Here is a 16549-nt window from a genome sequence, read left to right as displayed (position 1 = left end):
AACCTCAGAAGCAGAAGCAGTGTTCTTCTAGCAGGTGCACAGCTGAGAGCCTGGACAGCGGATACCCACCAGCGGTGCACATTCCGTCCTGGTGTGAGAAACACTTCCTCCTGTATTTCAACTCCTGGCACGTGGGTGGCCGTGCTGCTGGCAGGGCAGCAGAGCTGTCCTGTCTCTCTGATTCCTCCCTTCCATTTGGTGAAGATGCAGAGGAGGCAGACTTTGCTGCAAAGCCTTTCTGCTCCCTCTGTGCTCAGCCACAAGAGTAACAGCCTTGGGGAGCCTCTCCAGAAAGGTGCCACAAGAACACAGAGTCACCCAGCTCTTTTCTTTCTTTATTTTTTTATTGAAAGCTTCATCAAAGAAAACAGAAGTTTAAACCTAACATCCACTGATCTACAGAAAGCCCCAGGAGTGGGAAAATGGCAGCTATTTAGGACTGTGTTACAAATGGAAAACATAAAAAAAAAAATCATAGCAGTACAGATCTTTCAGAGACATTCTGAGACATCAGCACACAGATGCCCATATAAATAAGATTCATAATTTAATGTATCACAGAGGTTCTGTATTCCACATTTTGGCTGCAGTGAAGTCTGTAAGGGCTGTAAAGAACCTCTGACCCATTTTTGTGACGCATGTTTTCTTGATAGGAAGTTCATCTGCTTTCAAACCTGCTTTGATTTTTCTTACAGATAGCATCTATTGATTCTCCTTTAAAAAGGAAAACAATTAAAAATTCCTAAATTAATTCTGTACACTTCCTGGTTTTACATAAAATTGTTTTGCCTCAAAAAGATAGTAGAATTTTCTTCCACTCTGAAATACATCATATTTAATAATACTTCAATTACATAAACATCATGTTCTCTTCTTTAGGCTGTATTTTTGGGCTTTTAAAAATATAACTGACTGTAAATTTCACCAAATTCATAAAATTATTATCCAAGAGAAAGACACTTAAAGGCAGAAAATTAACGTTGGGCAGACACTCTTTTAAACACAATAGATTCAGATCTTGGAAGGTGCTTATACCTCGCAGGCTTTGGACCTACAAGGAAAAATGGATTTGTGAACCTGTCAAGGGCTGACATTTTCCACCTCATTACACATTTTTATTAAGATGAAAGAACTCAGCTGTCACTGTTGGGGAATTAACAGTTGAACTGAACAACTTCAATAAACACAAGAATTTTTCCTTATCATGGAAACCTGAACCAGCACTGGGATTCATTTAGTTTACAGCTTTATTCTCATAATTTTCTGTTCAACTTTAACAAAGCGCATGTTAATAAAGGGGAGAAGAAAGGGTCTCTTCTGCCTGCTTTGAGGCACAAAGGTGAATAAATCTCTGGGGTACATACAGAGCTCTAGCCTTTTTGGTGACAGGAGCAAGATAGAAAAAGTTGGTGCTCTTTTTGAGAGGAGAGGAGAGGTGCTCTCCTTACTCTGCATCATTGCTGCTTGCTGAGATTCTAGAAATCTGCTCCACTGAAGGGGAGGAGAAGTCTGCTGCTCACTCAGCCCTCCTTCTGAGAAGTGTACATGCATGACTGTGTGTGTGTGTATTAGAAATGAAAGGAATCCTCGTTACTAGAGTCAATTGTCATTAAACAGAAAAGGCTAATGCACCAAATGTCACCAGTTTTGTTGTTTTCTGTTTTGCATTTCCATCACACCGTGACTGTTTTCTTGGTTCATGTGGGCTACCCAGAAAGACCAGGAATATCCCCTACCCTAGGGCACTTCTTTTATATCCAGACCAATTTCATGTTAAATAAAGTTTTGAAAGGAAATGTTGACCACGCGTGTATCAAACATTACTATCTTCAACTACCACATTTGGTCTCATTACTAAAAATGGATTGATTCATTACTTTAAGCACATTATCACTCTTTAGCATGACTCTTGCTATAGGTGGAGTTAAGTGAGTCTGCCTAAACCTGTTTTGCTCATGACAACCTCAGCATTAAAATGAAGTGGCATGAGGAGCACCATCAAGCTTAAAACCATGAAGCATGGCAATTTTTTAAACACTTAGGATCAGTCTCAATCTTCAGTACCATAAACAACATAATATAGATCCAAATACTATGACATATTAAAAATAAACTTTATTACAATGCAGGCTTCCTCAAATTTGCTGAGTTTTGGTACACATACAAACATAAATAATACCCTCCATTTGATTTTTACTCGAGTAAAAATCCATTTGAATGCTACAGTCCAATTGCCCGTTGAAAGTTTAAGCCCTCACTTCTCTAATGACCAGCCTTTATCTTCCACGTTTGGGCATGCATCCATAGCAGAAGATGATACAATGTGATGCAATTGCTCTCAGATATGCCTCATTCTGCATTACAGTGGATTTCTTGACCAACACAACCAAGGCAGTCTCTTGGTAAACAGAACTACACAAGTAAGCACAGGCTAAGGACATTTCAAGAGTCTGTTTCACCAGAAGGCAATAAGAGGACATTCACAACTTGAGGCCTGACTGTCACAGGTGAAAAGTGCTTACAAAACCAGCAGTAGAGCCAGATAGGAAGAAGAGTCCCTCTGCAATCTCAGTGGGAACGGTGAGATTTTTTTCAGTGCCCTGATCTACACTTGGGTCAGCACCTGCAAATATAATACTCTCTTCAGTTCCACTGTGTCTTTTTTTTTTCTTTCTTTTTTTTTTTTTTTTTTTTTTTTGTTTCCTCAATGTTAATTGACGAGCCCAGGTATTCAGAGTTTTCTAGCCATAATTCATAGCTTTCTGACACCCCTTTTGTATTTATCTTTTAAGGTAAAAAGAAAATTACCAAACCTGAACATCCAGATTTGATTATTTACAAGAATTCAGGTGTGATGGAAAGTACGTACGCAGTTCAGTTTATGGATTTGATATTACTTCTAGACCTCTGGGCCAGGCACCATTGCCTTAGACATCTAGAGTTGCTTCTGCAATCTTTCAGGAACTCTCCTGATATTTAAAGCTAATTTGGCAAGACAGACAAAGATATCGACTTTACAAATTCAGGTCTTAAAAAAAAAAAATGGAAACCAGAAACTAAACAGAGCACATCTATAAACCTTCAAAAAACCATATTAGCCAGAACAAGCATAAAGAAAACCAGTTTAAGATTTCAGAGGCCACCAAGTGACAACACCCATGCAGCAAGTGTGCTGCTATTTTACTGTTTACTTTTATCTCATTTTTAACTTTTAGAACTGAGTTATGACTTTCTGAGCATTTTGTAAGTTCCAAATAAGCTTTTTTTCTTACCTTATGATCTATGACTGTTTATAATCAAGGCTCACAGTGTTTACAATTCATAGATTTCAAGTACCAGTTCACTGGGTTTTTTTGGGATCGGAAAGATGATGAATTGTATTTAAGGGGTCCATTTTCTTTCCTCTTCTTCTTCCTCTCCTTTGCTTTGTTTCTTTTGATTTCAAACACTATTGAACATTATAGCATGGAAAAGAAAGGGAACAATTCTAATACAGAATGCACTTGAAACACTTTGAAGTCACAGGCACTGTGATATCATGTTGCCTGCCTGGCTTAATAAAAAACACTGAGATTGTTAAACTTCGCTGAAAAAAATAAGAAAAATGTTTCTGAATGTATAAATAAAGCAGCAGAGTTCTGAATAGAAACAAGAAGGTACCTCAGCATATTCATCAGCCACATGGTAGCTACCTTGTAGCCTCATTGTTGATAGTAAATGAGACTTTTTGTGTGTCACATTAGAACTAACACAGAAACAAATGTCTTTATTTCATATTTAACTGACTTGTGCCTGGGGTTATCTCCATTTGTATAAATAATTCAGAGAGAGACAGAAAGAGAGTATGTGTAGAAAGGAAGAAAATAAGGCTAGATTGATTTTTTCCCTCATATGCCTTCTAAAGAAAGAGGGAACCTTTATCCAAGGACAAAATTCCAGTGCCCCTCTCAAAAAGCAACAAGTAATGAGACAGCACATGAAACAGAAAGAGAGGTTTGGGGTTTGTTTCTGAATTAACAACATGTTGTGGATGATGTTGTTCTTTTACTTTGGCATCATCTGGTTTTCAGAAGTGTTGAATACCAACAACTACTCTGAAGAAAGCAGAAGTTTTATCACTTCTGAAAATCAGGCCCTCTTCCTGTGGTGAAGAACCATGTGAACTCCCATTTCTCTCTTTTCTATGTTGCATACCTAGCAGCATTTACTTGGGAAACCCTTCCCCCCCTCCCATTATGTTAAAAAATACGATCTTGTTTTATCAATTTAAAAAAATAATTGTGTTCTTTTCCCCAAAAAAAGTCAGGTTAGGGAAACACAGACCTCTTTTTAAGATTGGGCAGCTGAATCAGATTGATCCAATACACGTTTTCATTTTCCTTATTTTTAATGGATACCCTGTCTCTAATCCACCACAGCAAATGTGATGAGCCTTCCCCTCTCTTCTGGGTGGAGGAAAGTTTAAAAATGTTTGGTTTAATATTTACACATAGATATGTGTGTATGTATATATGGAAATGCTGCTTCACTTCTGCCTCCTTAAGGAAAAAAATCATCTTTTGACTTCCTTCTCACCTTTTTCATTTGTCTGTTTGGAAAAAGTAAGGGCCATAATCAAGATTTCTGTATGGAAAATAACTGTCATTCCTAAAACAGGTTTTGGTGGATTAAATTTAATGGTTGGTTTTTGTTGTTTTTTTGTTTTTTTTTTTTTTTTGCCTGATCATACTAATTAGTGATTGTCAGCCAACATATTAAGACAACAGAAATCATAGCAGAGAAGAACAATTTTCAACTTCCTGCCTGCATGACAATACAACATAATTTTCAAAATTTCTGCTTGTATGGGAAAGCTAAAATGAGAACAAATATCAAGTTTGTTTTCTCTTATATCTACCTGGCAACTCAAATGCAACACTGAGAAATAAATGCACAATTAAGGTGGCTATGCATGCTGGACGATGACAAAGACTGAGGTGAAGAATGAATTGGTGTGTTAGAATTCAGAAGGAAGACTGTTGTTTCAGTAGAAATACCAAAGATCAGATAATTAAAGAGAAAAACTCCCCAAAATTAAAGCCTGCCTGGACAGATTAGTTGGTAACCCAATCCCCCTTGCCTTGGAATGTCCTCCAAAGCATATCATCAAAAACCTGGAAAGCTTCTGATACCAACTATTCTGAACTTTCCACTATAAACATATGCAGTATGTAAAACACCAGTGGAAGATAGTTTAAACAAACAAGAAAGTAAGAACTGGTCCGGCCATGTAGGTCAAATAAAGATAAAAAAAAAGAAAAAAAACCCTCTATCTTCTGGACTGCGTTAGGGTGTCACTTCATCTTTGGTATAAAATAGGCCATCCATAGGCTGCATTTGTTCACAACTAGGAAAGACTACAGAAATTGTCAACAATTTCTTCTATCTATTGCTTTTTTTTGCACTTTTTTTGACCATAAGCTCCTATCTACTTAAGTTTTTTTAATGCTCTTAAGCTAGGTTTTTGCAATGTGACAAGCAAAGCGGACTAAAAACTTCTTAAAGCTCATAAAAAAGACTGCAGATAAAAAGCACTAATGCTTTTGCTAGCGATCACGCTTTGTAAATAAAAAAATCTGCATTCTGCAAGAAAAAAACCCTGCATTCTCTATAATGCAGCAAGTTTTTTTCTCAATTCAATAACTTTACTGTAAAATGCTTTAGCCTTCTAGATTTTTTTTTCTGTCAACACTTAAGACAAAGTTCATAAAAGTCCCAGCATTTTTCCAATCCTTTCAGTTGCCACAGTTCCTTTTATCATCAATTTTTCTTCAAAAGAAGAAAATCATTTTCTTTTAAACTGTACAGTTTATTTTTTGTTCACCCCAAAAACTCAGTCTATTAAACTTCTGCACCAGCACCGGTGTGAGCAGTTTCAATTCATTCTCGGGTTTTCTAACAAGACGTTGACAGCTTGCCTTGAGAGCCTTTGACGTCCTTAAAATTAAGGCAATTAAGATTCAAGATAAACCTTACCTAAACATTTCTTTTAAAAAAACCAAAAAACAAAAAACCAAAAAAATACTCTAGATTAAAACAAGAAGAAAAAGGAAATGAGAGAAAAAGAGTAGCTTAATTTTTGAGGAAGACAATTGGTTTTCATCGCAACTTGCTCCCTCTTGACATCATCAGTTTTTCTGTTTAAAAAAAAAAATAAATCTAGCTACACCTCCAGGTAAATTCTGAATTCAAATGTTCGTCCAGATGAAATGTCAACCCAGCATTTTCCTCTGGGTTTTTCCTTTAGTTGAAAAAAAAAATAGCAAAAATAAAATTGTCAGACTACATGACGGAACCATTTGCACAGCACATAAAAACACTGTTTTGTTTTCGTTGGGAAAGGTAGAAAAAAAAAAATCATTCATTTGACGCCTGTGCAAACTGGAAGCCAACTTCTTGTTCAGTGAAGTTTCTCCATTCAAGGCAAAGATTTCAGACCGACATTCTTCAGTCCTGTTTATTGTCTGTAAAAACAATTGAATTAAAATGGTCATTAAGTCAAAACAACTTTGAAATAGCCTCCTCTCCTTTTTTTCCACTCAATTCCCTTTAAAAGTTATCCAAGCTAAACTAACTTTGCAGCTGTTTAAATATGATACCACCACTAAGCTGAAAATAGTCAGGCAAAAATAGGGAACTTTGGGGACATTAACACATCCTAAGCAGATGAATTTACTGTTTGAATGCTAGGCATTAATAGGCAGTCTAACTACACTGAAATGAGATGAATACATGGCTTAACACCGTGTAAATCTTTCACAGGTAATTCAATAAGAGGGTGAATATTTTCATAATAATAAGTGCCACTATTTATTTTGGGTATTAATAGTAAAATGAAAGATAAAATTACAATGAAAGAATACAACCAATTTGCTAGAAAGAACACATTTTCTGATGGCAAGAACAATTACACTGTGGAGCAGTCTGCTTAATGAGCCAGTTAAGGCTAACTTAGCAGAAACCTTCAAGGCAATATTAATTACAAAAATATATTTTTTTATCATATAGTGTCATATCTTTCTAAATTTAGCACAGAGAATAAGGAGAATTATCAATCTTTTTCCTACAGAAGATACCTCTCATTTTATGCTTTTGATGCTTCATGTCACTTAAAGGTATGTCACATCTAGATTATTTGAACAAGACTGTATGAGATCTTTAAGAGAGACCCAGAACCTACATAAAAATTCTGTTCTGTGTCTAGGGCTATCTGTAAGGGTCAGCTGTTGCTTTTCCCAGACTCTTTAAAGCTTACATGGAAAAAATCCTTTCCTGACCAAAGCTCAACACAAGAAAGTCCAGCACCTTTCCTTTTGCAAACATTAATGCATTTGCCTTGCCTAGTTTAAAATAATTTTTAAAATTAGGAGTTAAATTGTAAAGAATGTCAATGACCTAACATTTGCCACAGAACTTTTTGTCTGGGAGTGTAAACAAAACTACAATTTTAAATATTAAATTTGCCAAAGGGATTTTTCATTGCATGACACCTGAAAATTAATATTTTGAAAGTTAAGGACAGATTCATGTGGAATGCAACAATTAACTATTTTCTTCTGGTTTTCTATGCGTAATTTCTGATTGGACTATTCAAGTTGGAAGCTCACCTCCAAGATTTTACTGCCCCTATGGGTCGAGGTGCTGTCATACATGTGAAAGTCCAATATCACCAACACAGCACACACCCTCTAATCTAACCTGGCATTGAGTTTACCTACAAAAGGCTCCAGAAAAACCTAATTCTTTCCACATTTAAAATCAGACTATGTTGTCCAGCAGAGTTTTGCTTGAAGGTAAGAGAGTATGCTTTTTGGGGGCAAGGATATCCATTGATCTCCACTTCATAGTCTTCATGCTTTTATGTGCAAAATTAAATATTTACAAGGAAAAAAGGGAATAGGGTCTAAAATAATTAAGGTGATTTCCTCATAAAGTAGATTCCTCTGCTCAGAATAAAGGGCTTTTTTTATCTACACAATATGTAGCCAGGTTTTTGCCGTGAAGTTACCATTTCTGAACTCTGTGGGTGGGATCCTCAAGTACAGCATTCAGCATATTAAATAAAAGAACACGTATGCTGATTAGAAAGTGGAATTTAAATTCCAAGTTTCATGGTTTATTTTTACTTACAAAGAGAGTACAGAGTCCTTATACCACCCAGTTCATTCTTAGAACATTTTCTCTCCTTCGTTGCCTGCAATTTCATGATTGTTGCAAAGAAAATAAATGTAAGGAAATATACCATTACAACTTTTCTCCTGACCAATCAGCTCCCATGAAAAAAAATTATACAGTCTGCCTGTTCCTTTGCCTATATCTGACAAAATCATTGCCCAGTCATGTTAATTACTTTCTTATATCTCATGTTGACAATCACCATTTCATATCTAGCATGATGTTTGTTACTAATAAATGTGCCCTTTGAAAAGCAGAGTAATAAAATAATATTTTAATAATTAAAAAAATTGACTTGGTTTTATATGAACGGTTACTGGAATATTTTGTCAGAAGTTATTTTTTAAATTCAGAGATTGTGTATATTTTCGTTTGTTTCTACAGCTTCCCACACTGCATTTCTGCCTGCAACTGGCAGATATAAATAGAGGGCCAATTTCAGACTAAAAAAAATACTGAAATAAGCATAATAAAAAAATCTGTGGTGGATCTGCCTGTCTGATTAAAAAAGAAAGTCCTCTGAATATAAATGCCAGTGCCATTACAAGTATATTCATCGCCGCAGAAAGGCTGTAGCTGACAAGGAAAGATGAGGGATCTCATTTTCAGGGAATTCACCACATGAGCAAGAAACACAGCATCCATTTCAATAAAGAATTGCAATGTAGTTTTCTCCTGTGTTGGAAAAATGCCAGAATCTGCAGCTCACAGCTACCTTATGAGGGCTTCTAGACCTAAGTCCTTTTTCTTTGAGATGTAAGAGGAAGGGAACTGAGACACAGAAATCATCAGATCCAAATGCTACAGAACACACTCATTAAAACAAGTCAACAGGATGGTACAGACATATATTTCTCTCTTTGCCTTTTATATTCTGTAAGTATTTTGCAATCATTTATTTATAGGTGCTAGAGAGACTGGCAGCTAGAAAGGATAAGCATACATAGTCTGTGTCTCCAATTGGGTAGCTTGTGATTGATTGTTTTTGCAATATGTACATACAGGCAGATATAAGTGTGACAAAAAATAGACTTCTGTCTTATGGTGGTCAAACCCACATAAATCTGAAACCATTTGATACTCATATGGTTCACAAACAAATGCATCTTTCACTTCCAGAGGTTAAAAATGAAGTATAGCAATTGACAAATTGTTGTAATTCTAATCTTTTCTATACCAGCTCCTATCTAATGCCTTTGTAAGTACAGTGTCATGATGCATTGACTGACATATCTATTGTATTTCTTGTCTGGTTATTTCTCTATTTTCTTCCCCAAGATAAAACATGTATAATTCCATTTTCAAAGTGATGCTGGTGTTCAATATAAACGTATTAATGAAAGACTGGATTTGTGCTTCTTCCTAGAATCTGTCCAACATTTATCAGTCCCAGTGAGTATCCTGTCAATATGTAACCTTCCCTTTGTGAAGATTTTTATTGTAGCAAAGAGAAGTTGTGTTTGAAGAGATTATTCTGAAGATGAAGGGACTCTTTAGAAGTTGTAAATACAGCTGTCAGTTTATAAAGTTTGAACTTTCCAAGGTGTTCTGTGGGAAGTAAACAAAGGGAGTAGAAGAATGGAGACAGATTGAACTGTGCTTCTACACACCTCCTTCTTATCCCTCTTCTTCCATCTCCAGGTTCTGCCTACTCCATATTTGCATGGCAGTTTTGCACAATCACAAATACCAACTTGGGGTAATTTATGCTGCTTTACTAACTACACTTTCAGACAGAAACCTTTATGTGTGCCAATGTGCGCTGTGCCAATATTTTCACCACTGCAAAATTTAAGCCCTTTTTAACCTCTGATGCCAGATGCTGCTTTAGCCCAGCATGATGATTGTTAACACAGTTGTTGAGATTCTTCTGAGTCCAGAAAAGCAGCAGACAGTTAGAGAGCATATCACTGTGGGCAGGAGCTCAAGGACATTTTGCCAAATTACAGCAGTCAGCCAAAACCTTTTGCTAATTACAGTGCTATATATCCAGAATTCATCAGAACTTAACGAAGCTATTCAGAATTTATATATCTGAAAGAGAGAGTCAAATTTGGCTTGCTATAATCAAGAAGCAAACCCCTCTGACTCCAAAGCCTATGCCTACTTACTTAGACTGTTGGTAAGAATATGCAGGCGCATGTTCACTGGATGTTTCCACTGTCATCTGTTGCTGTTGACCACTGGCTTCCTGTGATGAAGATGCTACTGTCTGTGGAGAAGCATCAGCAACAACACCCTAGGGAGTCAAATGAGAACATGAAAAACTTACTAATTTGGCTCACGGCAGTGAATTACGAACAAGATCTCAGCACCAGCTCACCGTTCACACCTTTCTCTAGAGACAGAGGGAGTTTGAGGTAGCAGAATCACATGCTAACACAACAAACTCCGTCAGTTTTAAAAAGCTAATTCAGCAGCAAGAAGCTTCCTCAGCCTACCAGTAATACTTTGCTCTCACAGGTTGCAGTGAGAAATACCTTCCTCTTTGAGGGCAGTTCCCTGCCCATTCAAAGCTAGAGGCAAATCTTCTGATTTTGGTGGATTCTGGGTTTTACTTCTCGGCTTTTTCAAAATGTATATAAGTCTCTTCTAATTTTTACTTACCTACCCCAACTTCACAGTGATTTCACATTTATTTTGTTTGATTTAAAATGAAATAAAGGCAGAATCTAGGCCCACCTCTTTCCACTTTACTACACATCCAAAAGAATTTGAGTCACCTTAGAAGAATGCTGCCCTCTTCTACGCACTGTCTCTATGCATGTTCCCTTCGAAAATAAATTTGCCTTACACTAAAGAATTTAATCTCTTAAGTCAAAGCTCCAATGAAGTTTTGTTTTGTTTATATGTTTGCAAAAAGTAGATAAGTAAACACATAAAAGATTATATTCATAAATGTAACATTACGCACAATTTCTTACCCTATTTAGACAGTCTGAACTTGGTTTAAGTTTTTTGCATGCTTTCAAAGCAAGATACATTTTTTTTCCTCTACTCTCATGCTTGGTGTGTTGGTCTCATGAGTAGCAAGTATCTTCAGGAACATGCTTTATTACTCTCTTGCACACAACAGAGCCAGAAGAGGGAGCACAAAGCACTTGCTTTGTTTTTATTTGAGCCCCGTGTAAACAACAGGTAGTTTATTTTAAAGCATCTGTTAAAATATCGGATTCATTTTTCAGAAATTCTTTTGTATCTATTGCTTAGCAGACTGCCAGTATTATCCTTTTCTGTCTACTTCCTTGTCTTTATCCTTCTCCTTTTGTCCATCTCATCTTGAGATTGTAAGCTCTCTGGGGCAGAGACTGTATTTTTTGGTCTCTGCTTGTGGAGCATCCAGCATGGTAGGGTCCTGGTTCATGATGCTACATGAATACAGATAAACATTAACAATAATCATCATCACTGGATAAGAGCAAAACAGGCTATAGGTTCAGATAATATTTTGATTATTATAGTAGATAATTATGACATTGAATTACTTTAGAAGGCATGAATATATTAGCAAGTGATGGGGAGGAAGTCTTGACAAGTAGCTTAAATTAACCTTAATTCTTGTTTGGACAGGTCAACAAGGTGTGCAGCAAACCCCATGATACGAACCACTCTCTATCCCACCATCTCCTTTTAATTCAGATTTGTATCTGCCTGATTTAGGCTTAAGAATGGCAATTGAAAAGAGGCACTCACAGTGCATTTGCAAACAAATGAGGTTTAAGGCAAAATTATACCGAGGCAAAAAAGACTGAAACATAACCAGCTCAGTACAACAGAACAGCAGTAGCCCTTCCTGTGGGACCTTATCTGGGAATAATTGCAAAGAACTAGGAGAAAACAGGATAAGCCCACTTGACTGCTGGCGAAGCCATGCCAGCAGTACCACTAACTCACATCCTCAAAGCACAGAGTAGTAGTAGCACAAAATCCAAAGTGCACACAGATGAAGACAGAAATACAGAGACCCTGGCACTCCTTGCCTTACCCCAGAGTAGGGCAGAAGTTGTTAATAAAAGAGGGTAGTGCCAAAGAGAAACACACAGGGAAGAGGATGCCAAGGCTCCCTCCTCTCGCTGTGCTCAGCTGCCCTTATGAAGCTTCACAGAAGTGGAGGCCAAGCTGACGCTCTCCCAGCAGCTTGTGGTCTACAGGGTTGAGTAAATACTTACTCATTAGACTGTCATCAGCATGACTCAGCCCCAAGGAGGGAGGGAGCGAATCCTTCCTCAAGGATGAAAAGCACTCAGTCAGTGCAGCATCCTCCACGTCTGTATATACAAGAGGAAGGTTTCCATTGCTCAATCACTTTTTCTGGTGGCTAAATGTTTCAGCAATTACCTATGCTTGCTAAGGACAGCATCAAACCCTCTTGCAATCTTCTCTTCTTGAAATCTCTTTTGGTTTCGTGGTCTGCCTGCTGGGTTTGTTTTCCTGTCTCTTCCCATCTCCCTCCCAAGTACATGGGGAAAAAAATAGTCATAATCACTGATGCTTTTATTCCGTGTCCTGCTGTACAACAAAACAAATGCAAAACAAGAGCCCTTGCAAATAACTTAAAAAATAAAAAAGAGGCGTTAGAAAAGAGAAAGAAAAGGAAAGAAAGAAAACAAAAAGAGAGAGATGTGCAGTCCTCATTTAAAAAGCTGAAAGCTTCCAGCCACCACTCCATAAAGAACCTTTAGGCCCCTTTCAAACAACAGGTGCAAGAAGACATAATAAATAAGAGTTCTGTTCCCCCTTCACTCTAATGGATGGAGATAAACTTACTTCAATAGGGACAGCTGTTGGAGGCACAGGAGTGTACTGGGGAATGTAGGTCCCTTGCATAGGTGCAGCAGCAGTCATGTACTAGAACAAATCATAAGGAAATAAACAGTAGAAAATCACAATTAAGATGCATGTTAGAAGAATGATACAATTTCAATTTCCCATTCAGAGCTTTTAGTAAGAGTATAGCACATTATTTCTTTTAAGTAAGGACTTTAGGTAATGGTACAACTTACCCAACTATAAAAAATCATAATCTTCAGCTTCAAACTGAGGTCATATCTGAATAGTAAACATCTCACTGACAGAGGCATATTGTTCTCTAAAATTGAGAGACTCCTATTTTTACTTACAAAAAACTCGGTGGAGACACAATAGCAGCATGCATATATATGTATACAAAAGTGGTTACAGATACAAAGCAGTCTAAACAATCTTTTGGAGTCTTATTGACCTTATCTAATGACACCTACAAAATATGAAGCATGAAATATGAGAGGTTTATTCCAATCTATATTTAACCCCATCAACAGCAGCGGTTGGGTTTACAGGAGTACAAAGCTGCAGATAGGTGCAATCCGAGACAGGAGAAATAAAGCAAGGGAAAGATCCATTTGGAGTTTCTCCTTTTGTACACAGGTACCTTATATAAATTCTTATGGCTTATTCTTACCATCCAGGGATCTTTCCTATGCATTTTGGAACTTGTGCAAATTATTATAGCAACAGTTTTTATTAGCTTCTCTGAAACATGGTCTCTCTCAAGTACTACAAGACAATCTTTTTTAAAAATCACGTATGCATGTGAATTTTGTCATTGTTATGGCACTGATTTCGTTCTATACAGCACTTTTCAAAAACCTCTTCAACTGAATGCGACAGTCATTGTTCAAATTTTCAAATAAAGTATTAAGTCCTTAGATCTATATGTACTTTTCTTTCTACAATCCAGTCCTAACTACATGTCTTCACTGACAAGAATCTCAGAATGTGCCCAATCCCCCAACTGACGGTATGACACTTCCACTACATGTTATCTTCAAAGACACACCAAAGATCTGAATCAGCCCACAATGTATTTGATGAATTTTAAAATGAGTTAAATATAGCTTTGCTTCCTGGCAGAGCTAGGAAGTGCTTGCAAGATTTTATTCCGCTGTTTATAGTAAAATTTACATTTAAAGCACTCTCCCACCTCAATTCTAAACTAACTGGATGGTTTGATATGCCTGTCACAAATATGCATTGTGAAATTGCAAAGTGGGGTGAAGACTGCAGCAATGCTGGAGAAATGCCTAAGGGAATGACAACAGCATATGTAAGAATCTCACAGTTAAATTCTGAAATATTCTTTCAAGTAGCAGAAAATACAAAGTATTTAAGTGAAATTGTTTTCTATTAAAAAAACTAAGTGAGGATTGTGTGTGACATAGAAGGTATACTTGCAATATGAGCAGCATATGGTGTTGAGAACCATGACAGTATTTCCCCCCAAATTCACAGTGTTTTCCTGAACTTGAGCAAAGAGACAGGAGTGCCCTCAGTGTCTGTGTGCCTATATCAGGCCATGTTTTTCTGCATCTTTTTCCTTGTTCTTCAGGAAGAGAATTGAATTCAATAGTGTTTTTTATGAAGGCTAAGCCCCCAAAAGCATTAGGCCAACTCTCCCTACTGTACTCAGTGCAGTTGGGCTGTTCTCCTACCTCACAGATTAAGAACTAATGAGAATGCTACAGTGGGGTGTTGCAGAGCTCCTTCTGCTCCATTCATTCTGCCTTGCAACATGCCCTCACATTTTGGGAAGAGATCTGTTGTATAGCATTGCTCTAAATGTGCCAATATTTAACATTAACCTGAAGCATGCATTCTTAGAGTTCTGCAAAGACCTGCAAGGGTTCTAAACATCCATGCAGTCTGGCTTCACTTGTACAAATATATAGAGAGTTTATCTGAAAATGTTAATTTAAATAATAAAGTGGTATCATTCAACTTGAACTTCCTCTGTTTTCTTCCTTGAACCTGGCAGAAGAACAACATTCAGACTCTTATACGATGCAGTTGTCTGCCATCCCCTACCTTACACACAAATCCATGTGACTTAATATACAAACAATAAATTACTCAACTGCCTTTTAATTCAAATCACTCAATTTTTGCAAAATCCTTTGGCACTGTGTTCTGTAGCAGAACAATAGAAACTGTCTGGGAATTAACTGATGTCTTTGCTGACTCTAAAAGCACTGCTCTCAGTAGTTGTGCAGTTTCTTATTCTATTATTTTTTATCTCTTGAGGGAGATCCTGATCTTAGTTTCCAGCCTCCTTCATGTTGCTTCTTTCACTGCCAGAGAATCTCTAGGCAAAACTGTACTGTTGACTTGAGTGTCACTGGTGGCCCTGGCTAAAGCCTGCTTGCCCTGGTCTTTTTAGATACTCACACCTCCTGGTTTAATTTTTTTTGCAGAAGTTTTAACTGAATTCAGCCAAACAGCAGTGGTTTAAAGCACTGGAGACCAAAGCTATCCAGTTACTTGTCAGACTCCCTAGAGAACTATAGGAGAGTGATTTCTCCCCTGCATATAACGTTCTGCGTGTCTAAATGTCTGTACTAATGGTGGTTCAATTTTTCTGACAAACTCTTTAGAGTTCTACAATTAAAAAGAAAAACGTTGTTAGCCAAATTAGTTCCACCAATGGCACAAATGAAGTCATAGTACTTGTGGCAAAGATTTTGGTCCCAGGAAAATTTAGCCAAGGCTCAGTGCTACAGAATACTGGTGCTTTATAAATGGCCCTAGATCACACAGCAGCAGTGATCTGTATCACAGGTATACATATTGTGCCCTTCAGTGGAATGTCCAAACATATTTAATGCCTTCCTCTTTACAAATGTAAAGATACGCTCACCATTTTGGGCAAGAGTTATTGGGTCAACAATTAAACACATTATGGGGGGTTGGAACTGGTTCTCTGTCTCCAGGGTCTCACTGAAGGGTTCATTAAGGCTTCTGTAACAATCTTTACCAACCTATAAAGGACAACTACAAATTTGTTCTCAGAGACACATAATTGGTGTCTGAAGTCCCCTCACATGCAGCACAAGGGAGTCCCAGCTGAGACCACATGAATTCGGAGGTGTCTGCCCTGCTGGATCAGTTTCTACCATGGGAACTAGTGCTGAGAAGCTGCTTTAGCTTAGTTTGCTTACTAACAGTGTAATGAAAAAGGAGACAGATTTTTTTTTTTATAACTGACACTAGCTCAAGCAAGTTTACACGTATTTCTTTCCTTTGTGAGCTACATAATCCTAATTCTCTGATCTCACAGGATAAATAAAGATTACACAGTGCTAAGGCACAATGTCAGTGTTGATACTTACAACAATGGGTTTGGATAATGCCAGAGTTGAATTCCTTGTAATGAATATTCATGGTTGGTTGTTTAGCAAAATGCTTCCTGAACACTGCTGTTCAGTAGCTTCCATATTCAGCAACAAAATGAGCCCACTGGAATCTGTGTCTCTTCCTGGGTCCCCCAGACACTTTACCTAGCTATTTTATTAAAAAATGT

The 16549-nt window shown here is 37.3% G+C and overlaps 1 protein-coding gene across 6 annotated transcripts in view; it reads right to left on the bottom strand.

Moving 5' to 3' along the window:
- Positions 1–325: 325 nt before the first annotated feature.
- The window catches only part of RBMS3 (RNA binding motif single stranded interacting protein 3), a 443451-nt gene continuing 427227 nt past the window's right edge, over positions 326–16549 (bottom strand). For 2 of the 6 annotated variants that reach the window (XM_041466274.1, XM_041466273.1), the window contains exons 12-15: positions 12982–13062; positions 10326–10453; positions 8170–8233; positions 326–6503 (exon numbers count right to left, since the gene is read on the bottom strand). In XM_041466274.1, the coding sequence (XP_041322208.1) occupies positions 8188–8233; positions 10326–10453; positions 12982–13062 (255 nt within the window). In that variant the 3' untranslated portion in view covers positions 326–6503; positions 8170–8187. Of the gene's footprint in view, positions 6504–8169; positions 8234–10321; positions 10454–12507; positions 12721–12981; positions 13063–16549 lie in introns of those variants that run through there. The other 4 variants (XM_041466279.1, XM_041466277.1, XM_041466276.1 and 1 more) reach the window with 3 other exon arrangements.

Source organism: Pyrgilauda ruficollis, unplaced genomic scaffold (genome assembly GCF_017590135.1).
Source record: "Pyrgilauda ruficollis isolate IOZ18807 unplaced genomic scaffold, ASM1759013v1 scaffold2, whole genome shotgun sequence".
Lineage (NCBI taxonomy): Eukaryota > Metazoa > Chordata > Aves > Passeriformes > Passeridae > Pyrgilauda > Pyrgilauda ruficollis.
This window is presented reverse-complemented; position numbering and strand designations above follow the sequence as displayed.